Source organism: Dryobates pubescens, chromosome 11, assembly GCF_014839835.1.
Source record: "Dryobates pubescens isolate bDryPub1 chromosome 11, bDryPub1.pri, whole genome shotgun sequence".
NCBI lineage: Eukaryota > Metazoa > Chordata > Aves > Piciformes > Picidae > Dryobates > Dryobates pubescens.
The window spans coordinates 29,996,243-30,021,260 of NC_071622.1; the positions used below are offsets into that span (position 1 = coordinate 29,996,243).

Here is a 25,018-nt window from a genome sequence, read left to right on the forward strand (position 1 = left end):
AATGAAAGGAAATCATTACAGAAGGAGCTTGGAAATGTTCTAACATGACATAAGTGTGCTAGGACTCATCATGCCAGGTGTTGCACTGAAGTTTGTGAAGTAGCTGACTCATCCTGTCTTTGCCTTGAAGATGGCTAGCAGATTAACAAAGGGAGATATTTGAAGGCCATGGCTTTATAGGATGAAGGTATCAATTCTCTGTCTTTCCATGGATAATCCTGTTATGGGATAACATGATTTTAGGGCAGTCCATTTTAAAGGACAATCTTTTCAGCCTTGTCTGACTGAAGTCTCCAAGTCCTTCATAAGTCCCCTCATACAAAGAAAATGGGGAAATCTCAACTTTTATAACCACTGAGCTGCATTTCAGCTGATTTCACCAACCCAATCCAATATATTGACAGTCTCAATGTAACTCAGTTATGCAAATACACTGAAAGGGTCACTACCCAAAGAAGCTCACAGCCTGCCATGCTTGTATACTACTGTAACACATTTCAGTTCACACTAGCCAGAGGAGGACCTGCTCACACCACTGTGTTTATCTGTTGCTCTGCCTGCTGGTTTTACCTTGACGGTATCTTTACAGAGCAGCATTGTGTTATCATTGACATTTTAAAAGTGGATAAGGTGAGGAACAGACTAAATGAGTTTACCAGAGCCACTGTGAGAGGCAAGAACTGAACTCACATGAACCAGAGCAATGGTAAAAAATGGCTTGTCTCCTCAGTTTGCCCTGCTTTCATTTTCATCAAAAACTCCCAAGGAAAGCATTTATGGAAGAGAAGGTTTTACACTTCTAACTTCCTAGCCAGTCCCCAGGCACTCATTTTTGGATTTCTCTATGGAACATTAGCACACTAACAATAAAAACTGTTTCACTCTATGCCAAGAATTAACTAACTAAGGCCTTACAGGTCAGTGGGGTTTTCCAAAATCAGACTGTCATTTCCACTTGGTTTCTTTTCTGGAAATAAAGATTTGGTTCTTTAAATCCAGACAAATCCAGTTCTTTCCTCAGGAAGAGGAAATACTTCTGCAACTGATGCTGTACTTCAGTGATGGCATTTGCATTTACTGCAACATCATTGAGGAGCCTGAGGAAAGGATCAGCAGGGAGAAAAGTGGTTTTGTAGCACTGAAACATTGCAAAATTCATGAATTAGTAGATTTTCACATATTAAAAGGTAACAAAGGGCAAAGTAAAAGTTGGTTTTATTGAGCTACATTTCCATGGTAGCTCAATACTGCTGTCCATTTTCACCTTCATCTTATCCATTTTATGATTCCTTACAAAGTGTTCCTCCCACCATGAAAAAACCCAACCCTCTATCATTTTCTTTCATCTCTGGGAACAATTGGCTTGCTGTAGATTCTGCACTCCAGCAAAGTAAAAAAAAAATTATTTTAACTCAATGCTAACACGTTCCTGTCCTGTCTGGGGAATATCTCTGATATTCTCTGGAATAAAGTGGTAAGTGATTTTTTTTTTTAACCTCAGTTTATGTTTCAAACTATTCCCTCGTATTTAGATGTTCCTTCAGAGGAGAGACAGCTCATTTCCTTAAGAAATTATATCCATCCACCAAATGTTGTTTCTCACTGTACATAAGTAATAGGAGATTTCCTACTTTTTGCCCACTTCTACCCCATAGATTTAATATGTAAACTGGGAACATGCAGAATATATTGCTTGGCACAAGTCAGTGAGGTTTCACCTGTGAGAACACAGTATGAATTCAACCTTTGGCTGCTTGCACTAAACCACAGGGAGAATCTACACTTAAGTGATGTAAAGTTCATAGATTAGACATAAACCCACAAAACCAAACCCATGGAGGAACATTCAGGCTTGCAGAGCTTGCTGACCTTCTGACTTCATCTTGCTTGAGTCAGTAGGGAAGGAAAGAGCTGTGTCCCAGGCAAACACAAAGGGAGCACCGTGATCTCCCCTTGTTATGAGGAGCTCCCAGTATTTGGGGGGAGATGCCAAGGCACAAATCCCTTTCAAAGGACTGAGTGGGAAAGGAAAATATGATCTATTTCATGAAGAAGTCAAAATGATTGATACTCTGGAAAGTGAGTGTGTAGAGCATACTCGTTCTCACGTTTTACAGTCAAACTTTCTTTTGTGTTCCAGAGTTTATATTTAAACTTTGTGCACAAAACACTCGATATTCCTTGCTGTCTTCTGCAGTGAATCCTCAGGATTAACTTCCAAAACCTCAGCATATCACTGATCTCAGCACCACAACAGGTGAGTGAAATTTATACCACACTTTGCCCTTTCAATTTCACACATTTCTCTGTGAACCTTAAGAGATAGGAGGAGATAGGAGGATGTGATTTCTATTTGCTTGTCTTTTCTTGTTTTTTTTTTTTTTGGAAGGGGGGTGGGAGGGAGGAAACATGGGTTTGTTTCTGTCAATAAGTTTAGGTTCCAGATGATCTAGATCTTACACTATTATTTTCCCTTTGTCAGAGGTCAGCTTGTATCTTACTTCATTTTAAATGTGAGGCGAGCTTTGTTGCTCTGAATGTGGAAACACAACTCCAGAAGAGCTCTGCTAGGAGCAGAGTGACAGCCAAAAGTTCTGATTAACTTCACCTCTTCTGCGGCCTTCTGCAATGAACACAAATGGCTGTGAAATCTTTTCCACCAGGCTAGTGGAGGAAGGAGAAGCGTTGGCTGTAACTTTGAGAATTATTATTCCTATAAACCCTTTCACACACTTATCACTTGGGACAAGTGAAGAGCCAAAGACATGCCAAGCAATTACACAGCTACATAGGTCTGTGCACAAGATATTCCGCTTCACGTTGGCTATAATTTGTGCTCACCATGTTGGCACTAGCTCCACCTGTGTCAGATGGCAGCAGAGGAAACAACTTTTCTGGGAGACTGAATCCATCTCAGCTGTGGCCAAGCCACATTCTTGTTTTTGGAAAGTCTGATCAGGAACAGCAGCACCTTTCATTCTGAAGTGGAAAATACGCTTATGAAACTCAGATTCCTTAGCTGCTGATTTTCACCTTGCTCCTCACATTCCCAAGCAGTATCAAGATGCTCAGAGCATGTTGATGGCACCAATGCACCATAGCTTCCAGGGGATTTATGAGATAATGTTCAGTCCTAGTTCCGACCTTAGCCAGTTCTTTGTTCCTTGGTGAGAAATTATTTCTTAAAAAGGTTTTTATTCTCCCTCATTACTCACTCGAGTTGAGAGAAACCAGATTAATCTGTTGCTTGGTTTAGCTACAAAGACAGAAGATCCACTTTTCTCAAATCACTGTTTTCAGTGTTCATGACACAATGGATCTTGGCAAAGTAGGAAGAGAAGTCAAGATTGTCATTCTGCTTTTACACATTTGCTGATACTTAAAAGACTACAAAATGGGTGATGTGGTCATGGGAGTGAGTCTTGGCTTTGTGCAGGCCAGGGTTTAATGTTGAACAGGTCAATTAACCACTTTCTCTCTGTTGGTAGACTGAAGGCTGCTGTCCCCCTCTAAGCAGAAGTAGCTCACTTATTTTTCCCAATTTATTTTGAAGTTTTCCTTCCTTCAGTACTATACGGACACAAAGCCTACTGTTGCCATAAAAGTGACCACAGAAAAGGACACAGCAAGACAGGTGGACCTGTCCTCATGGGTTCCTGAAGTCTGAAAAATACAATGCTGACTACTAGAGAGGTGAGGATTTGTTGGAACACCTTCATTTTGACAAAAGATTTTTTACCAATGAGAAAGACAGTCTGTTATGTTGGTGTAAATCATGTGTTGACCTGACTCACCAGAAACCATGAGACCAGGTCAGAAGTGCTAAAAATGTCTTCATTTCCTTGAGAAGCATTTCTGTCCAGCTGCAGTAGCTGCATGCTGTCCACAGTGCTAAAAGATACAAGGGATTTTGAAGAGCATCTCTATCCTCCCAAAGACTTCCCTAATGTTCTATTAGCTGCGCATGGGCAGGACAGAAAAGCTCCCCTCACTTTATCTGCGATATGTCCAAAGACTGTAACTCCTGTACATGGATTCCAATCTTGGACTCTTCTAGCCGTGCCCTTGAAAATCAAGTCTCTGTTGGATGTGGCTGCACAGACTTGGAGCAGCACAAACACGGCTATTCTAAGAATTAGTTATTGTAACCACGTTGTCCCACAGGACTAGTTTGGCACAGCACTGTAGCTGCATTCTGCTATTTGCTTGCCCCAAGAGGACACAGAGTTCAGAATCACTTCTCCCTCTCCCAGTAATACCACGTTTTGCGCTGCTGCTTCTGCATGTATCTGCCAATTGCCGCAGGTGCTGAAAACAAAGGTGAAAGCACCCATATGGTGCTTTTGGGTCACAAAACCAACTCCTAGAATCAAAAGCCCAAAAGGACCTGTTTTTGTTGTTGTTGTTGTTGTTGTTGGTTTTGGTGTTGTTTTTTTTTTTTTCTTTCATAGGAAAACCTAACAGGGAATCTATGGAGTTACATCCAAGTGCCAAGGCCTATGAAAGGATTTATTGTGAATGTCTTTTACAAGATTCCTTCCTTATTGGAGATAGGTCCATCGGGATTCCCCTTCATGATATTGCTAATCCCATCTATTCAAAATTTATGATGCACAGTCCCTAGAATACCAAGATGACTTTAAAAACAGAGTGTAGATTAGGGTCTTGCTGGTTTTATTTTAATTTCTTTTTGTAAGCTTTCAGAAAGCAAGCATTTACTGTTCTCACAGGCTTTCTTTTGCAAACAGGAAAGCTGGAAATTCACTTTAATTTGTATGATGTATTGTGTTTGTGAAAATGCTCACTAATGCCCTTGAAGAGATCTGTGGGCTGGAGTCAGTCATGCCAAGACTCAGGATCAGATGATAAAGTAATTTTATATAAAGTATGTGTGCATGCAAGTGTGTGTTCACGTGCACAGTTTTCCTGCCTGCTCCTTCAGTCATTGGTTTAGGAATTAGAATTAGTTAGGAAATATTGTTTCCTTTCCACACACCAAAAAAGTAACCACAAATACAGTTTTGCTCATGTTTCAAAATTTTTCTGGTATCCTTGTTTGTGAATTCCCAAACCTGGAGATTATTCTGCAGTTCCCTGTTGCATACAGATAGAAGAAGAGAAAAGGGTGTAATCTAGCCACCCAAAATGTCCTGTCCTAGGAACAAGTAGTTTTATTTCATACGTGCCAATCCTCAGCTCCTGACGTTCTTACTATTTACAGCGATAACACACACAGGGCTTCCAGACATGTACCTGACCGAGACAGAATGGACAGGTCAGTGACACATAAGCTTTCTGATTTAGGCAACTAAAAGCATATAGGGGAAGCTGTTGTTTTAAAATGTTCTGTTGTTTTCCCCTATCCCTTTCCCGGATGAGTTTAATTTGGGGTGCTTAAGACAAAGTCCCAAACAATGTACAAGTTACATGCTGCCTTCTAGCAGATTAGTGAAAAAAAAAAACCACATTTTTTTTTATTTGCAAGGTTGACTTCAAAAAACTACACATGTATTTGAAAATTAGCATTTTTCCTCTCTTTACCTTCTACTTAAAAGAAAAATACTTTCTTAGTGGAATAAGGTCCTGTTTTATCTTGAAAGCACAGATTTACATCTCGTCTCTGTGGTGCCTCCTGAGCACAGCAAGAATTAGTTCACAGGACATTTCCAAACCAGCATTTTAGAAATATAAACCCAACACCAACCCTTCTGATAAATAATCCATTCAACCCCTGGGAATATCAGGAAAGACAGGAAAATAACATCAGTAATAGTAAAAGCAAGAGCTGCTGCTATTTATAGAGGAGATCTACAAAGTGCACGTTAAATGAAGCTCATTTAAACATGCTCTAGTTTAATTAGATTGAGTTTAGTTACCTAAAAAAACCCCAGCAGAACTTGTGGTGGGGCTTTGGCTGCTGCTCCCTGCTGTGAGCCCACCTGTTTCTGCCAGCCTTGCTGCCCTGGCACTTGAAAAATCCCTCTGCTGGTTCCCCAGGCTGGGGCAGGTCTTGGGGAAAGGCTTCCATGCTGCCTTGCCACAAGCTTTGGGGGGAAAAAGTTTTTTTCAGTGAAAAAATAGATTCATCCAAGATTTGCTGTGCTAAGAAAACAGAGAAACAAATAGTGCTACACATCTAACTTTGCTCTGAACAGCGGTTTTCCAGGCAGGGAACAGACTTCTCACTCTACACAAAATCCATTAAAAAAACCTACACTGTTATGAGACGAACCCTCCCCTCAATAGAATAATTATACACACACACACACACACACACATACATATATAAAAACCACAAACAAAAAAGCCCATACAGGAACACAGCATGTATCAGGAAAAATGTCTCTGTGATTTGGGCTGCATATTTGGATGTAGGAAAAGTCTCCTCCTTGGAATAGTTTCTTTCCTGGGGAGTGCTCAAATCCTGACCCAAATCCCAAAGAAGCAGCGTTCGCAGGAAGCACCTTTGGAAATGCAGATTGGGCAGGGAGGAGGCTCATGTGAGCTACAGAGTGTGAGTGACAGGGACTATTTCTATATAAACAAGCTCAGGATCAGCTGAAGCTGCTGCTCACTGGCAAAAGAAAATAAAGAGACAATTCAGAATCAAAGGTGAGTCAAAGAAAAAATATGTCCAATAAGAGGAGGCAGCCCAGACAATCAGTCAGATGCCAAAACATGTGACAGACCCAGAGGCAACTCCAAAACAACCAAACCAACTGCCTGTGGAGTCTGCCAAGGAGCCAGATGCTCCTGCTTAAAAATATCTTCCGCTGCCTTGGCATCTGCATTTTCTGCCTGCCGTCAAAAGAGGAGGGAGGGGAAAACCAGAGAGTGGAGCCAGAGTAGGGGCTTGGGGGGCAGCAACTAATAATGTTTTTGCCATTTTAATTCTAAGTACTTTGGATTCTTCATTTGCAGCTTGTCGTCATGTCAGTGGAGAGCAAAACAAAACCCCAGCCTGGCATAGGCTGGGAAAGAAAAAACAGGCAAAACCCTCTGTGCAGAAAAAGTGATGAGGAAGATCTAGTAATTCCACATTGCTCTGGGTGGCACGTTATAGTTAAGGTGATAAAAAGCTCTAAGCTGCTGGAGTTGGCAGTTACTACCCAAGGAAGAGTCTGTGCGCCTGGAGCCAGATGCCTGGCTGGTTGCAGAAGGGCCCTGGAGATGGAGCTGGGCACAGGATACTCCACTGTGTACACACCCAGCGTGTCCCTGGGGTGCCTCAAGCTGTGCAGTGGGGATAAATGCAGAATGACTTGTGCTGAATGAAAGCATTGATGCTATTAATCCTAGGTTTCAGTTCAGAGAGGCTATGGCTGCTCAACAGAGGCTTAAACCACACTTTTGCAATATTAACATTTGTAAAATTAATATTTGTAATTGACTCAATGAAGATGCAGAATCTTTGGTACTGTAGTTGTTGATTAAAAACCATTAAGTAAAACTATTCAGTAGGAAAAGGTCAAAGAAAAGAAGTCAAAGAAGGAGAGAATTTGTACAATTACTGTTACAGAACGAACTGCAAAATGCAGAAAACATTGTCACATGTCATTTGTAGTGAATGTCTTTATCTCTTTGAAAGTTTTTGTCAGTGAATATACTCCTTAGAAATTAAACTGTAAAACTGTTTTGTGCTTCTTGATTCTTTGAGTGAGAATCATCGGAAATCCCATGTGTAGCCTGCCCCTCTGTCACTGGAATGACCTCATAGCCTCAGTTTCTACGTGCACAAAACATCCATGCTTCTGCGTCGGATGTGTCCCTCACTGCCCCGTCTTGAGCAAAGCCACCACTATTGGAACTGCAAGTACTGAACGAGACAGAGAATACAACACTCTCTGCTGAAGAGTGATTTTACCTGAAAAGAGTGTTTGTTTTTATAAGATAGAAATCAGAACTTGATCTTTCTTCTGAGCTGCCCAGATGGGGTTGTTAGTCAGGAGGGTATGGGGCACTAAGTGTATTGAGGACTGCCTCAATCAACACACTTCAAAGCAAGAAACTTGGTACTAAATGACAGGTGTATCAGGGCCCATCACTGTCTTTTAGGAAGCAAACAGCACTGAAGGTCAGTTCGAGCAGGGCTGGGGTAAAATTGTACCCCAATCCCAAGCTCTTATAAAGAACAGAAAGATCCTTTTGTGGTGCCTGACTTATTTTCCCGCTCGGACATGTGGTGAGGCTCAGCTCTGTGGTGTTTATTTCAGGGCAAGGTTTCACGACGGCTGGTTGCCGGCAGAGAGGGTGAGCTCTGGGCTCGCAGCTCCTCTCTCAGTCCCTTGAGCAATCTGGCAGCCATGGGACTGCCACCACCTTTTCTGCACTGAAGGGCTGAACTCCTTGCTGAAAATCTGTGCTACACCTTGTAGACTAAATTTTGCATACAGAAGCCATTTGCAGCAAAATGCAATCGCAGTAAATAAATAAGTGAGGGAAGCCAAACCGGCAGCATGGAGGATCGGCAAGCTTAGCTCAAACCGATGGAAAGAGCTTGCAGTGACAAACGTTTCATGTGAGTCTGGTACTGAGATTGGAAGAATTTTGCACGTCTACAGAAACTGACTGATAGCAAAGGAGTTTCTAGTCCCCCTCATGGCACACACAAATGTCTGTTAAAGATATAAATATTTAAAAACAACAGCTAGACTAAGAGGGTTAGCTTTCATTTCATCTAATTTGGCAAGCATTAGATACACCCACCAGAAATCATTTTATTTGGTGTAATTTAATAGCAGATCTATGGTAGCATCACAGCTTCTGACACACCGAAACAAAACAATGTGGCCTTTTTTTGAAGTTCAAAATTCGTACAAGGCTGCATTTCAAATGTTCGATGGAAATCAATACACATTGAAACCTTTTTGTATTAGTAACTTCTTTTCATCCTCTAAGTTTACTTGCCCTCCTGCATGTAATACAGAGACTTTGATCCTTGTTCAAATACCTGATTTTTCACTTTCCTCATGTTTGATCTGGTTCTCAGGTGAGAAATATTGGCAAAACCTGTTAGAATTCCACCTGCCAATGGTAGCATCCAGGCTAGCAACATGAAATTGCATAAACTCTGCTATGCCTGCCCTTTGGGTTCTTACACATTCAGAATAAAATTCCCATAGAAATCAATCCAAGATTTTAATTTATTAAAGCCTCTCTCTTCCCCCCCACATTCCCCACATCCTTAAAGGGATAGATGGAGGTACAGAGGAGTAAGTGAGATAACATCAAGTAAAGCAGGCTTTGCCTGGTCATGGGTGACCTTCACAATATCCATTTTGCAATTTTGGGTGGATTACAGGACACTAATGATGGCTTTGAAATAAGCTTTTGGATAAAGCTTGGGAAACTCTAATCATTACAAATCCACTACTTAAGAGAACAATTCTGTGTGGCACACTGTAGCTTTAAAGCATACATGTCTTGTTTTCCTTCTTGCTCTCAACAAGCTTATTTTGCTTTCTTCTTATAGGAGCCTAGTGGCCGTTTCCACTTTCTGCCCTGCCTTTTAATTTAAGGGAGCCTATTGGGGTTTTTTTGCCATTATGTTGCCCTTACAGTGCCTTTTGCATTTTGTTTAGAACTCATAGAGTTAACAGGCTGGGGAAGAGAGAGAGAGGGGGAAAAAAACCCCACTTGCATTAAGCCTGAAGCCTGTCACCTTTTCTTGGCAATTACACTGCTAATGGCTGGGTCCCAAGCAAAGTGGCAAAGAATATCTCTTCTCACGTTCCCAACTCACAGTGCATTCCCAAATACCAGATGGTGTTTTTGGAATCCATTTCACTATGTTTGATATGACAATACTTTTGTATAATGCTAAATTATATATAACTATTTCAAATAGCTGATAACAGAACAAGGCAAGCAAAGGAATATTAGATGCAAGGAGGAAAGAGAGAAACTGAAGACTGAAGGTTCTCATCTCCTCCTGTTGTATCTTGTGTCTCTCAGATTTTTGTGTAATTTGAACAAAAGAAGAAATAAAAATGGTTCAACAGACTAGCTCTTGCAGTGATATTATACAGAAATGGTGTTGTTTCCTTTCCAGAATTTGGTGTACATCTTAGGATGCCTGCCAGCTCTACAGGAGGCAAGTGCAAGACCATAAATAGTGCAGAGAAAGCAGGAAAAAAAAATGAAAAGGGGAAAAACCCCCAGTCATGAGTAAACAAGCCCCACTGCTTTCTTTACAAAAATTTCCATCAAATCTTATGAAAAATAAATCCCAGAAAATTCAGGAGGGGTAAATTGGTACATCTCCATTAACTTCAATGGAGCCATGCCAGTTGACAGGAGCTAAACATTTGGCACAAGATATTTAAGTGGAAGGAACTTGGATCTGTGCAGTAAATCATTTCACCGAAGGTGAAGCCAATCTAGCTTGCCCCAGATTAGCTAGTCTGGTTTTATGTTAACACTGATGGACTTACAGGAGTTAGAAAACATCCACTGGAATCAGGCCTGCAGATTTAGTTGCAATTCAATTCATGATGCTTAAACTGAGTAAGAGAAGTAGCTTGACCATTCCTCAGGAGATAGCCAGAACCTCAGCTTTAGGAGGAACAAATATCTCCCTTTGGCTGGCCAATGATGCTACTTTCATTATGAGAATCCCATCCTTTAAAGACTGGTTAATTTCATTATTTTTAAACTGAAATTGTTTATTTTCATGTAGCCAGAACTTTGGTTTCAGCTCAAGGCACATTTTAACAACCAGCAAGCCTTCAGGATAAATCCTTACCAATAAAAACACTTCCAAAGCTTAACAGCAACATGAATATTGAAGCTATAAGGACACAGCTTCACAAGTAATTTTTCTGATTCAAGCAGTTTGTTCCCTTCCTCCCCCCCCCCCCCCCCCCCCCCATATGCTACAAACCCGTAGCATACAATCCAAATGAAGGTTTCATTCATATGGCTGTGCATGAGCAACTTACTTCATTAGTACCTACTTTTTACACATCAAAATACTGATTCCCCCCCACCTTGATTACTTATACAAGCAGCATACAGCAGAGATTATCAACCTCTGAAAGGATCATACAGATCCAGTGACTACTACATAATTAACAATAACTCGTAGTAATGCAATTTAAGAGTCTTTTTAATGGGCATAGATGGCAGAATGTATAGCCCATCTTTCTTTGTCATCCTAGAAAAGTGGCCCCATGCGGAGCTGCTGGTTGCTGAGTGATGCTTTGTAGTCGGTACCAGACAGTTGCACAGTACCAGCTGCATTGGCAGGTAGCCGAAGTGCAAAGAGATAGCTGCCAAGCTATGCTATACAAAGGAAGCAGTGCCAGAGAGAAAAGGACCTTTGCATGAAATCACCTTTGACCCTGAAGCCAGCATGGATCCCATATTCATCAATTCCAGACAATTGCATCTTTCATTCCACCACAAACTATGATTAGAAAGGGCCCATTTGTGACAGTGATTGTTAGTTTACAGTTCCCAGAGATTGGATTATTTAATCTTTAGTTCTGTTGGCAGCAATATTTTCCCTAACCTTTTGTAACGGCATGCCAGTGATAATCTAACATATGTATATAGGGAGACATACACACACATACACACAGGCACCTCCCTTCCTCCTGGGTGAGAAGATAAAGATGTGGAGAAAAGAGAAAAGCCACAGTACACAAAACTCACTTTGTCTGGCAAACGTTGTGCTAATGTAAATTTTCAGAACTGAGTCTGGAAAAGTGCAGTGCCTTCACTGGGCAGCAGTGGCTCAGCTTCTGCCCCCAGACCTGACTTCCTGACTTTCCATTTGATATGAAAGCTTTTGCTTCAGAGAATTGAGATATATCAGAGGCGGTCTTTTCATGCAACTGCAAATTCCTTCTCTAATGTCTATAAATATTGACTGCTTGTAGCACATGTGAAAAGAAGAAGAATATTAAGCAGACTTTAAATGATCTTGAGAAAGTGTTTTTGCTTGTCATTGGTAGCTATCTGAGGGACATGGCAGGAGACAGTGCACAGAATAAAAGTATCAGGGAAGTGTGTAGGCCTGGTTCCTGCCACTATCTCTGGTGTGTCAAGCTTTGATATTGTGAGTCCTATTGAAATTGATGGCAAAACTCACGAGGTGCACATGCATGTCAGCATTTGCAAGGTTGAGAACTTAGTAAACAGGTCATCAATAGTAAACTGCCTCCATATCTGCCCCACCCCCCCACCCCCACCACTTCACACAACACTTCTCTAAGAAATAAAGCAAATTGCTGGCACAGTCAGCAAGTAGGTAAAGAACACAAAGTGTCTGAGAATGCAACTCTTATCAATGACTTTCCAGAGTGTTCAGGAGAAAGAGGGGTAAAGCCCCCAGCAGAATCAAATGAAGAACAAACATTTACAGTTGGAAGTGGAGAGAAAGGGGCAAACAAAAAAGGATGTGAGTCTATAAAACTTTCATGAAAACCTGTTTTGATCTGATCCTTTGGTCTTATCTCAGAGATGTTAGCTGAAGGGGAAATAAAAAAATCCCTCTACCTGAAGGCTGGCCTTATTGTGCTGCACCTGACTTCTGGCTCACATGCAAGACCGTCTGTTCTTTATTTTCACTCTGTACGAAGCTAATGGAATTTGCAGTTGATTAACCTCAAATCTGGAGTAATGATCCAGCCTGGGACTGCAGCTGGCAATGTTGGGGCTATTTGTACTTTTTAACTGAGTAAGACAGCAACAAGTATAACGACTCGAAGATAAAGGTTTTGAATAGACTGGTAAATGCCAGAGGTGCATTAAAGGAGTTGAGACATGAATTGAGAGGGCAGTCAATGTCCCCTCTCCCCATAGAGAGGTCAGACCACCAACTCTTAGAACAATTAGTCCCAAGGTAATACAATGAGAAATATATGCCTACAATTATTCACTGATATTCTACAGGGGACACTCAATCCCAAGATTTACCCCTTCTGCACACCATATCCATACATTAGAAAAGGTCTTCCTTTGAGGAACGGCCTCTGCAGAAAATTTAGGAGACACAAGGTCCTAAAACTTCTCTGCAACTTCTGTTTGTCTGGGGGAAAGCAAAGTCTTCATTAGCTCAGCACCACAAAATAGTATTCAGAGTAGAATTACACTGTATTATTTGTATTTATTTGTGTTGATTAACTATTCTGTCTGAAACACCAGAAATGGAAGCTGAATCATGCAGATAAACACCACCAGAAAGGAATTCAAGATTTTTTTTTTTCTTAATAGAGATCTTTAGGTTTTTTCTTCACAATTGTTCAAAGCTTCAATGAACAGAATTACACAAATGTGCACCAAACCTCAGAACTAATTTAGTTTAGCAAGTGCTTCACACGTCTTCATTTACTGAGCAATATTATTTTCAAATCACGACAACATTCTTCCTTCCTTTCCTCATGACTAATACAGCGTTATTCAAGCCGTTCCTCTTCAGACACTTCAGATCTTTACAAATCTTTTCCTCAGCTTTACCACCTGATTTCTAATTAAAATCAAGCCAAGAAAGTTCCTTCCTCCGACGTAAATCCCCCAAGCCCAGGCCAGTGTTGGGCACTGCTGGAAAAGGCATTTCCCAGCTTTCCTTTCAGGGCATTGTTTGGAAGAGAAGCATCTTCAAAGAGGCAGATGAAATGTGTAGAGAGCTGGAATGAGCTGTGCTTGCTTTTGAGCTCTTGCACTGCTTATTAGATAAATAAGTCTTAATGTGATAACTCTTAATGTGATATCTTGAAAATCATTTTTCAGTCTGAGGAAGATTATCCTTCCCATCCTATGTAAGACTTGTCAAATTAATGACTACCAGTGGACTTTCCCAGCGCTACATTAAGTCTGTATTTTATTTATATATCGTGCATGTAAATATACATGTGCACACACACACACACACACACACTGTGTGTACTATATGTCAACAACTAATCAAAAATTGTTTGCCCACAAGCATATGTGAAAAATTCATCTAAATAATTGTACATTTAATTTTTAATGAAATCCCAGTAATCCACTCAATCTACCAAACTTCTCTGTAGTATGAAATGGTGGCATGTCCAGAGATCTCAGTGCCTTACCCAGTGCAAGCGTACATAACACTTCAGGCATCTTCAGTCAACTTTTATTATAAATTATCTTGGTTTCGAGATCACTGCTTTTACTTGTGTGCAGAGTGGAGAAGCATATGCTCTATGAGTAACCCATAGTGTTTGGCTTTAAGGCAAAATAAAAGTCAGCAATAAATAAACAGTAAAAAAACCCAGACTGCATCTAGGCTGTGGTGCCTTTCGTATCCATTAGGTCTTTCCTGTCTTTAGCTCCCTAATTCTCCAAAAGCTTGTATTCATAAGTAACTTTTAAATAAAATAATGTGCTTCAATTAAAACATCTCTCTTCAGATAACATTGGAAACCCATTAATTAACATCTAACACCCTTTTTGAGGTAAGCGAGTTTTATTATTCTACACTGATGGGGAGGGTGAGACATTAAGAAATTTAAGTGATATATTCGGCAGACTTCTACAGACACCAAGGGAAAAATGTTGCATGCCTGCTTGCAAGAACACATGTTTAAGCAGGCACCTGCATTTTGCAGGTGCAAACACCTACAGCATACAAATAATCATTCTAGGCCATGCTCACGCACAACTGTCCTGGAGCATGCACCCAGAAAACTCATTAGAACAAAGAAATCTGCAAGCATGAACATATACATGGAACTGCAGGTGTTTGATTACTTCAACCCAAAGCACATGAACAGATGTTTGCATCAAATTGAAATTGTCACCATCCTCAAAACTCTGGAGCTCTGTCATTCTACCCTTATCAATCTGTTTATTTTTCATATTCTAGAAGGCCTCATCTCACACAGATTTTCAGGGTACAACTTTCAATCATTTTGTCTCTAGCTCCTTATCCTGTTGAAAGGGAAACCAAAAATTCTACAGCCCGTGGATACTTCTGTTATTAGGCAGTCAATGATTCAATTTTTTACTAGATAATAATTCTTTAGTTAAGGTTTTGTGCTCCTCCCCAGTGTCGCTGCACATCATTATTGCAAAGACCTCACTTTTGTGCAGGATCAGTTCTTAGAGCAGATCTGAAAATAGTTGTATTGAGATAAGAGACAGAAAAATAGGCCACACCCTTCAAAGATGGGAACAACTGGTTCCCATAAAAGTATGTATATATATTGTATGTAAAGTATGCATATAATTTTTTTGTTATTGTTTTCTTCCCCTTTTCTTAGTCTTCACCAAAGTTTACAGCAAAGTCCCCTCAAGTATTCCCTCTAATTTTGGAACTGAGCAGATGCAATCAAAAGCGGTTGCACCACTGATCACAGGGGACATCTCATGGGGCTGGCACAGAGCCTCATTTTGTTCAGCCACTGCTTTTGTCCTATGGCTCTTTGGCTTCCTGCTATGGAGTTGCCTCAGTGCAGAAGAGTTTGGGCATTGGAGATACTAATCTGCAATTCAAACCAAGCCTCTGCATGTCAAGAGAGGAAAATGAACCCACAAAGTTATTTGTCTGTGCAGTGGTCCAGTTACTGGAGGACCAGAACAGTTGGTAGCCCATATGTCACTGAATGGGATTTTAAGTAATGAAAGCAAACCAACTTCAAAGAGAGATTTGGAGAAGGAGGGGAAAAAAAAAAAAAAGGGAAGTCTTGTGATTCAGTGTCACTACTCAGGTGTAAGCTCTTGGCTACAGCATTTCATTATGCCAGAAAACATATTCTGTCAAAGCCTGCCCTCCTTCCTTCCTCTCTTACAGTGCCTGTGCCAAATACTTACATCTTGGTCAGTCCTTTCCTTTCTGTTCTTTAGACTTTCTCTTCTCAACACAAACTTTGGTTAGAAATGAGCAAATGTCATTGCTCACCAGTAGCCAGGCCCTCCCATCATTTTAAGCCTATGTTCTCTTCCTATAGGCCCACATACTTGTGTGGAAGGTATTTCTCTGCAGAAGACTCTTGGAAAAGAGGACAACTTCTGATTTCTTTTTTGCAAAAGCCTTGGTGATTCACCTTCCAGTGGCTGCCCTAAATAACCCATGTTTCATGTGTTCTTTACTTTTCTCTAAAAGAACATTACAAAACCAAATTTCTGTTATTGTTTTTGCTTTTTTAAAAAATAGAGAGACAGACAACCAGAAGTGCACTTAGAATCACAGAACGGTCTAGGTTGGAAGGGACCTCAAAGTCTAGTCCAATCCCCTCTGCAGTAAGCAGAGGCATCCTCAACTAGATCAGTCTGCAAATGTTTCTGTTTCTTCAAGAGCAAACAGAAATACTGACTTGAATATAAAAGGTTAATTGAACACAGAAGGTTACTTTGGCTTACTTTGGAATATTCCTTATATTTTCTTCATCTAAACCAATAAACCATACTCTACTTCCAATTTCCATTCTTTTTTGCTAAAGATGACTACTTATGAATATCAGTGTATTTCCTTGCAGAATCAGGTCCATTCTCTCCAGCCTAATTGAATTCTTGGTTTAAAAAGGGAAAAATTCCCTTCTAATTTACTCAGAAATTCTCTCAGTTATGTAAGCACTCTGTTAGTGACCACACACCCCCTGTGTCTTCTGAGTTAGTCACGTTCAAAGCAGAAAGGTCTGAGAGCAATATTTGTGCTCTTAATTTCCACGCTGCTCCTATTGACAACCTCAATCCGTGTGTGCGATTCCAATCGGGTTGTGAAATTAATGTGGCTGTTTGCTTACATCAAGGGCAACCTGTACTCCTCTGAAAGCAAGGGCACTGCAATTATTGGGAGTAAAAGCCTACAAAGCTTATAGTGCCATCTGTACTACCCAACACTTCCACTCATATCTACTTGTATTGCTAACTTTGTGTTTAACAGGCTCTGAAGAAAAAAACACCAAAGAACAACAGACTTGCTTATACAGGCAAAATATTTTGAATCTCACTCCATTAGTCAACATGTCTATTTAATTTGTTCTAATGAGGTTTATCTTATGTAAAACTACTCGTCAATAATATACTGTATGGAAAACAGATCCAGAGATCTTCATTGTGGTGAATAGTTCTAAAACCATTGCACATAAGAGTTATTGCAGGTTTATACAGGACCTGCTCTCAAGGCATCTCCATCAGACCAGCTCCCATTGCTCTGAGATCAGCTGGATTTGTTGAGAGTGTGGAAGGGCCTCTGCTTTTTGTGAGTGGGTGAAGTGTAAGTGTATTGCATATGTAAAGTACGAGTATCTCCATGTACAAAGAGCTCCAGCATTTGCAATGAGCTCTGTGATTATTACATGTAGTACTTGTGAAAGTGACATTAATGGAAAAAAACCAAAGTTTTTTGTTTTGGTTTGCTATTATAAAAGTTTCTTTGTTGATATTTGAAGACAAATAACTTGATTCATCCTAAAATAATCTTTAAATATTAATCAGTGTCCCTGACCACATCTGAGGGAGAGGAGTGAAGCAGCACGGTGAGATCCTTTTCACACCAGGACTGAAACACAGGGAACCTTTTGATAAACTAAACCTATTAGCCTTTCCCTTCTGTATGAAGGTAGGGAAAGGAAATGTTTGTTCCATTAAAGAAATTCTAGATTATTGGATTTTTGTTTTCATTTGTATGGAAACTATGAGAATTTGCTAGCACAAAGTGTCAAGAATATTCTTTTATTTTAATTTCAATTTTTTATTATCCCCAGTATTAGTGTAGGACTTGCCTGATATAGCAGGATCAGACTTACAGAAGCCTTCACAAGGCTGGACTTGAGGTGTCAGACCTTTCAGGCGGTGTCTATTGGTTTTCTTGCATGGTCTGGCATTCAATACACTTTGGACACCTTCAGATCTCAATCTAGCATGTACAATTAAACAGAGAATGATGAGAAATAACACAGAGACACCTTAAGTACAGCATGGACTGAGGTTAGAAGCCCGCCTACTTATCCTCCTGAAGACAGGTCCCGCAGACCGTACCACTACTTGCTCTGCCCAGCAATCACAATGATTTCATAACTGGGACCAAGACAAGTTCTGGAAATAACAGCTGGACATCAGCAGTGAGAACGAGCTAGCCTGTAGGGGTACAAAACTGTGCTCTTCCTCGTATGCCTCCCGGTTAGACAGTGATCTACACAACATCCTCAGAGGGTTGCACTGGGACTTCAGACAAACTTTTTTTGGATGAACTGGCTTTTCTTTCCAGCCCTTTCTCACCATCACGTCACAAACAACATGAAAGTTTGAGGGGGAAAGGGTTGAACAAGGGTTTACATGGAGCATTCTCCTTTTACTAAAGATGATGTAATTTCCCTCCCCCTGCCCAAAAGTATCTGTTGCTTGGTTGTTTGCATACTGAAGCTAATTTAAAATATATGTAATAGACACACATGATTAAAAATTGAAGGAATTCTCATATCAGAAGACATTTATAGATATTTCATGTAAGCCTTCAAATGCTTCAGTGTAAAAAAAAAAAAATATTGGTTTCTAGCCACAAACTGCCCCTTTTCTCCACAAAAATAAAGACTGAGACAACAGAAGTATTGGTACTTTGTAGAAATTGTCCCAATGAGTTTGTAAGCCAGTATGTTACACAGTACTGATAAGTAAAGGAAGTTCAACCAGACAGTTTAATCCTCCAATTTCCTGTCTTCTAATCAGCCACTGACTCCTCAGGCTTTAAATTAGAAACATTCATGGCAGTATTCAGGACAGGTGAAGGAAAAGGAGTAGAAAACTAGGGCAAATACTCATAGGCAAAAGGAGGGCATGTACAGAAAAGAATACTATGTGGTATGTATGATGATGCACTGAATACATATGTTTAAATTACATGTGGAATTTAGTGAGTCTGACAGAGAAGGAATAATTTTAAGAACCTTTATCCAGCAGCTGAGCTATGTATGAACATACAAGGAGTTACTGTAGAAAACACAGGAAATGCATTCTGCAAAGTTATACTCTCTTCACACTTTGTTATTTTATAGAGACAGGAGCAAGATAATTATTAATACATGTGTGCTTTTTTGGAAGCACAAATCAGCAAAGCCATGTACAGTTCAACAACATGTGGAGATTACCAGGACAAACCTAGATGAAAGTCTGTATGTGCTTGTGTAAATGTGCTCAGTGATTTAAACAAGAAATAGTGCTTTTGAGTGTTTCATGCTCCTGGACATCTTTAGCTTCAATAGTAACACTTAACATTCCATGTGATGAAATTAAAGATTAGATGCATTGTTATTTTTAATCCCATTTGCAATGAGATGCTTAGGGAGTATTCTATTAATTCTGAAATGATGGAATTGTTAGTAACATTCAGAAATTTTCCTATTTGTTTTTACTGTGTAAGTTACCTGGGTGATTTCAGCTATTCCTCTGGAAATATGGAGCACGGAGGTATGAAAGAAAACTATCTACCGAAAGATTTTGTGAAAAATTAATGCGGAGTTAGAAACCTTTCGAGTCACAAAATGACCATTTCTAGTCCTGTCCTACTGTCCTCAACAATTCCTCTTTTAACTTATGGCATCTAAAGAAAATAAAGGCAGATAGCCTGACCTGCAGAACGATAGCTGGGTAGCAAAACTAGAAAACAATGGTTTCAGAAGATGACTGGAAGATCTGCTGTAACTGTCATATTCAATAACAGCAGTTTGCATGCCAGCTCATACATGGAGTAATTTGAAAAGGCTTCTTATTTATTAATGATCCTTCCCCCTCCCCCCCCCCTCCCCCCCCCCTTTAGATATTTCAGAAGGGAGGGTAGTATGAAGTTTTGAAACTATTTGGACTGAGATGACTCAAATTATGGTCAAAGTTGGCTCCCAGCCTCTCAGGTAAGTAAACCTGAATCACTCTGCTGCTGCTAATGCAATGACTCCAGGATGGTGGCAGTGTAAACCTTGAGCAGAATTTGGCCCAGGGTCTTTATTTTGGTATTGTAATTGGCTATTTTCCTTCTTAGCTGCAGATGTATTTCAATAACCCTGTGCAAAGGAATTACGCAGGCAATCCCCTATTAAACATATAAAATAGTCACATCTTATTGCCTTGCTAGAGCAAATAATTTAAAAAAAATAATCAGCTTGAAATAAATGTTTATAAAAGTAGCACAGCTGCACATATTTCTACAAATGCAAGACAGAACTGAAACTCTTCCATGACTAACCCTTTAGTGTCTCTATGACAGCATCAAATTTAAATAAAAAGTGGCAATGATTACAAAATAATGATAATTTTTTCCAACAAGCTCATTAATCTCATGTCTCCAGGCTGCTGTACCAGTTAAAGTATTTGTTATTACATACATACTGAAAAAGATATAATTCCTTCTTACACCAATTTACAGCCTTTTGGAGGAAACTTTCTGCTCAATTGTCACATTACAATAGTCAAAATAATAACTGTTCCTGCATTTACTTGATTAAGGCATAAGAAAAAATAATTAGGTGTCAAAAGATTGCCTTAAAACTGTGGTGACAAATGCAATTATTGCCAAAATGTACAAAGTCCTCTGGGAACTACTGAAATAGTTGGAAACATTTGTAACTGCAAGAAAGAAAAATAATGTTTTTCTTTTACTTTTGACCTCTTGCTATTTTGGCAAGTAAGATAAAATATATTAGCCATTCCATCAGATGGCTGAAGAGGAAAAACTAGCTGAGATGAAGGAAAATGAATTAAAGGAGCATTAATAAAGATTATCTATGAAAGAAAATAAGGTCAAAATTAGAACTCTGCATTTTAAAGCCACCTTTCAAAACTGCAAGCTGCTTTGCTCAATGCTAAAATCCATTCATTTTACTAATCATGCAATCAACCAATCTCCATTATCTCCAGCTAGATAGCTGTAAACATTCTATGGACTGGAGTGAAAGAGGGAGAGTGTGAGGTTGAGAGACACAGAGAGAGAGAAGGAGAGAAAGAAAGAAAGAGAGCGAGATTACTACAGCCAGCCTTTTATAAAGCCGTTTCTTTCATTATAACAGGTCTTTTCATCGAAATGACACAGAACCTTTAAATTTGGGCATAATAATCCAGTACAGTACACAGCCATAGCCTAAAATGGATTTAGAACCTGCTCTAGAAAGAAAACAAACTCCCTCATTTGACACATAAATTGTTTACGATTCATTAAAAAGCAAAATTGCATATCACAGTGCTGGCAGCTGAGTCCATATGGGTGCAAGGGGTATTCACTCATCTCTTTGTATGCTGGCAGTACCAAACCGAAGTTTAGCACTGTGCAGCTGAGATTTTGTGCAGCCAGACGATGCATGAGGTAATTTTCAAAGCTTTATTTGTCCTTAAAATGTTAAAATCTGCTTTCTAGCTTACTTTTGATTAAAAGAGTGTGGTGAATGTGATGAGGTTTTGGGGGTTGGGGGGGTGGGGAAGATGAAAGAAAAATGAGAGATATCTACTTTTTGTTGTATGTTTTAGACTCTCAGGCTGTATGAAAGACTGCTTATTACTCCATCAATAATTGAAACTTTGTACAGAAATTATTTGCAATTAACACATCTATTGTAAAGAGCTTGAATTATTAATTTCAGTTAAAAATAACATCTTTCATTTAGCACAACTTCTACTAGGAAAAAAACAAAACAAAACAAAACAAAACCAAGGCTATATTAGTGATTTTCTTGTTGTTGTTGCTCCCTTAGAAAATAAATGGTGTGATGTTTGAGTTTAAGGAGAACTTTCTGCAATGTTTAATCTAAACAACAGCATGTGTGGTTATAAAATTGTTTATTTTTAGGCAAGTGCATTACTAAATGTTTCCAGCATTTTTAACATATTGTATTCACAGCACTAAAACATCTGTGAAATGAATGTGACCAAAATGAAACTTCCTTGGACACTTTCTATAGTGTGATAATAACTGCCTAATGACATTTGAAGGCTACATAATAAATAATAAACGTGGACATACCTCATGATATAAGCAGCCGACAGACAATAAAAGAGGAGTGGTAGTAAAAGAGACAAATAGCTCAGAATAAGGCAAAAATCACAGCATGATATAAGTCATAGTGTTAAAACCAGGTCCTTGAAAAGTTTGCTTTAAAAATTATAACTAAGAATCAATAGCCTTATTTACAGAGGTTTAACAAGCTAAAGAGAAACAAAAGTCACATGAATAATCAACAGTTTATGTGCATGCAAATACCCCTTCCCCCTCCAACTTCCCCTGGCAGAAAGTCTAATTGGAAAATCAGTACTATAAGTAAAGTGGTTAGCCTTCCTCATTCCCAGCAACCAAAAGCTGCATGTTACATTTTGCTGGCAACCGCTGGCAAACCTCTAATAGACAGTTAAAAAAATTAAGAGTTTAGACAAAACAAAACGGAAAAAACGAAGCCCAAACATCTTTAAATACAAGCCACATGATAGACACAATGGCCACCACCAAGCTGCAGAATAAAAACCTTCCGGATCTCACTTTTAAAAGTCTTTCAAGTCCTCAGAGGTCTTAAACTTTCCAAATGATACCAAAATTGGTCCGGGGTGGTGAGGGGGAGGGAAACCCCCCGACTTGTTTCAGCGTATCATACAATGAAAGTGATCATGCCTTGTTTTGTAATTCCACTCGCCAGTCCTTTTTTAACTGATATCTATGTGAAATGAGCTGAGGTTCACGGTCCAGTTAGGAGCGGATAATACATTCATTGTCCTGGCAGCAAACTTTTCCTCTCACTGGAAGAATTCACGCTTGCCACAAGAATAATAATTACAGAAAACTAAAAATGCGCTGCTAACGAATTAATCCCTAACGGACAACACGCTAACGAGGGCAGTAATGATTTGAGGACTCTCTTCCTCACAACAGGACTTGCATCTTCTGCCACAATGGGCTATTGTACATCCTCCTAACTCACTATACCTCTTATAGATTCAAGATGTCAAAGGTTGTCTGGCCCGGCTGACCATGACATGCTAGTTAACTCGTCCTACGGAGCACGTTGGGACTTTATTGAAACTTTAATTGCACCCAAAAGCAGCTAGAGCCAGACTATGTGGGATCTGTAACACATGGCTCCAGGTCAGCACAGCCTGGTAACCTGTTCTAACGTAAACAAGCGGAGGGAAAAGTTAGATTGGGGTCTCCGACGAAAGGCAGTACCTCACAAAACACGCTCCTCTCACACGTGATGGTTTTACACCACAACACAACCGCACCGTTCCAGGCTTTTACAGTAATCGACTTGCTTTGTAACGGACTGAACTTTCCACCTCTCCTCTTCACAAAATATTGCATGGTAAAAAATGCACACGCGCAGGAACACTTGAAAGCAGCAGATAAAGTAAAACAAACTGAGCGTTAGGCAGCCGACTGAGACAAGTTACTCTGCACAAGGTTTTTTACTAACTACTTCTTTGCACACTTTTCTTTTTTTCCTGTTTTTTTTTCTTTTTTTTTTTTTTTTTTCGGTTGGTTGGTTGTTCTTTTTCCCTTAAGGAAAATTTAAAAAGCTTCCCCCTGGAAACTGTAGTGCACATTAACGGTCTCCTCTTACACAGGGGAAAGCACACAAGTGGGACAAGTGTGAGGCTGCTCTACTGAAGAGTGTGAAAAAAATCAAATGTTAATTTGATAAATGTGAGGTCTGGGACATTTTGTCAAAGAGGGAGGGAAAGTAGGAAAGGGAGAAAAAAAAAAAGCAGCCCTGCTGCCAACTCACCATCCACCAAGTTCTGGCCGAGATGTCGTAGCAGAGCTGCCATTTGATGGAGCCGTCGGAGGTTTTCCCTGCCATTATGCTGTCAGCAAGCTTCATCTGATGCTAACTCACGGGAGATAAGACACCTAATTGAGAAAACATTTGCACTGGCATGTTGGGCAACATGTAGCCCGGTCCATACCATATGGAATCATGGGTAAAAAAAAAAAAAAAAAAAAATCTCCTTGACAATGAACCAATCTCTCACAGACCCAGTGGCAAGGTGAAGTGGAGATGAAAAGTCATCTGCTCCTAGCACTGTCTTCTCCTCTCTCTCTCTCCCTCTCTCTCCCCCTCTCCTCTCTCACTCAGTCTTTTTTTTTTTTTTTTTTTAAATAAGAACCCACTGCTCAACATCAAAGAGAGGAGGTCAAAATTAGGACTTCATCACTCAGAAGATTTTCGTCTGCAAGGTTTTTCTTTCCTTTCCCCTTTTCTCCTTTTTAAGAAGAATAAAGAGATTTAATAGGACAAAGGCAGGTAGTGGACTGCGGAGGGAGATCGCCACAGGCTATTAGCCTAAAATTTCTGCTTGACAGATGGAACTGCTTAGAGACTATCATGCAATGTTTTGGGTGTGTTTTTTTTTTTTTTTTAAAAGACTTTCAGTCTGATTCAGTATCTGTTTATCGCAACTACTTTTCTCATGTACGTGACAGAGGGGGGGAAAGGAAAAAATTACTGAGTAAAAAAGGAAAAAGATTGCATCTTTTTTTCTTCCTTTCATAATTGTGCATATAGTCATTTAAACAGTGAAAGGCAAAACACAAATATAAACTGCTTGGGTTAATTTCTCAATTCAGTGACAGCTTTCTGAAGGAATCAAATGCTCTTTCATTTTTTTTTTGGAGACATTAAAGTTTTCTCTTTATTCCTTCTTGATTTTAGATACTAGATCTTACTGTTTAAATGAATAACTTTTTATATGAAGGCTCAAACAGATAAAGTGCTCCCTAAGAACTGAACAATTCCTCTCTGTCTTTTTTTTTTTTATTAATATAATTTTTCTACCATATATCTTAAAAGTGGTTTGTAATGTTACAATTCCTAACACCATCAAGTGATAACTACTAAGAGTCAGAGGTTTGTTTCTCCCTCCTGCAAAACTTCCCTGTGACAATTCACATGAAGATTTGTCAGATAACTTGGAAAAAGGCAACTCCAAAGCAAATAGTTATAAAAAGGTACAAGATACTGCTACTGTCCAATAGTAAAATCTCCTGGAACACACAGTGAAAGAAAATTGTACATTCCCCATTTCTATTTCCCATGCACTGTAAACCCAACAGAAGTATTACTTTTATGACAGCTGACTA

General features: G+C 39.6%; 1 protein-coding gene across 7 annotated transcripts in view; it reads right to left on the reverse strand.

Annotated features, from left to right (window-relative positions):
- NFIA (nuclear factor I A) overlaps positions 1-23,834 on the reverse strand; it is a 359,804-nt gene extending 335,970 nt beyond the window's left edge. For 2 of the 7 annotated variants that reach the window (XM_054165667.1, XM_054165665.1), the window contains exon 1: positions 23,664-23,830. In XM_054165667.1, coding sequence (XP_054021642.1) covers positions 23,664-23,759 — 96 coding nt within the window. In that variant the 5' untranslated portion in view covers positions 23,760-23,830. Of the gene's footprint in view, positions 1-23,663 lie in introns of all 7 variants that reach the window. The other 5 variants (XM_054165673.1, XM_054165668.1, XM_054165672.1 and 2 more) reach the window with 4 other exon arrangements.
- Between the last annotated feature and the right edge of the window lie 1,184 nt (positions 23,835-25,018).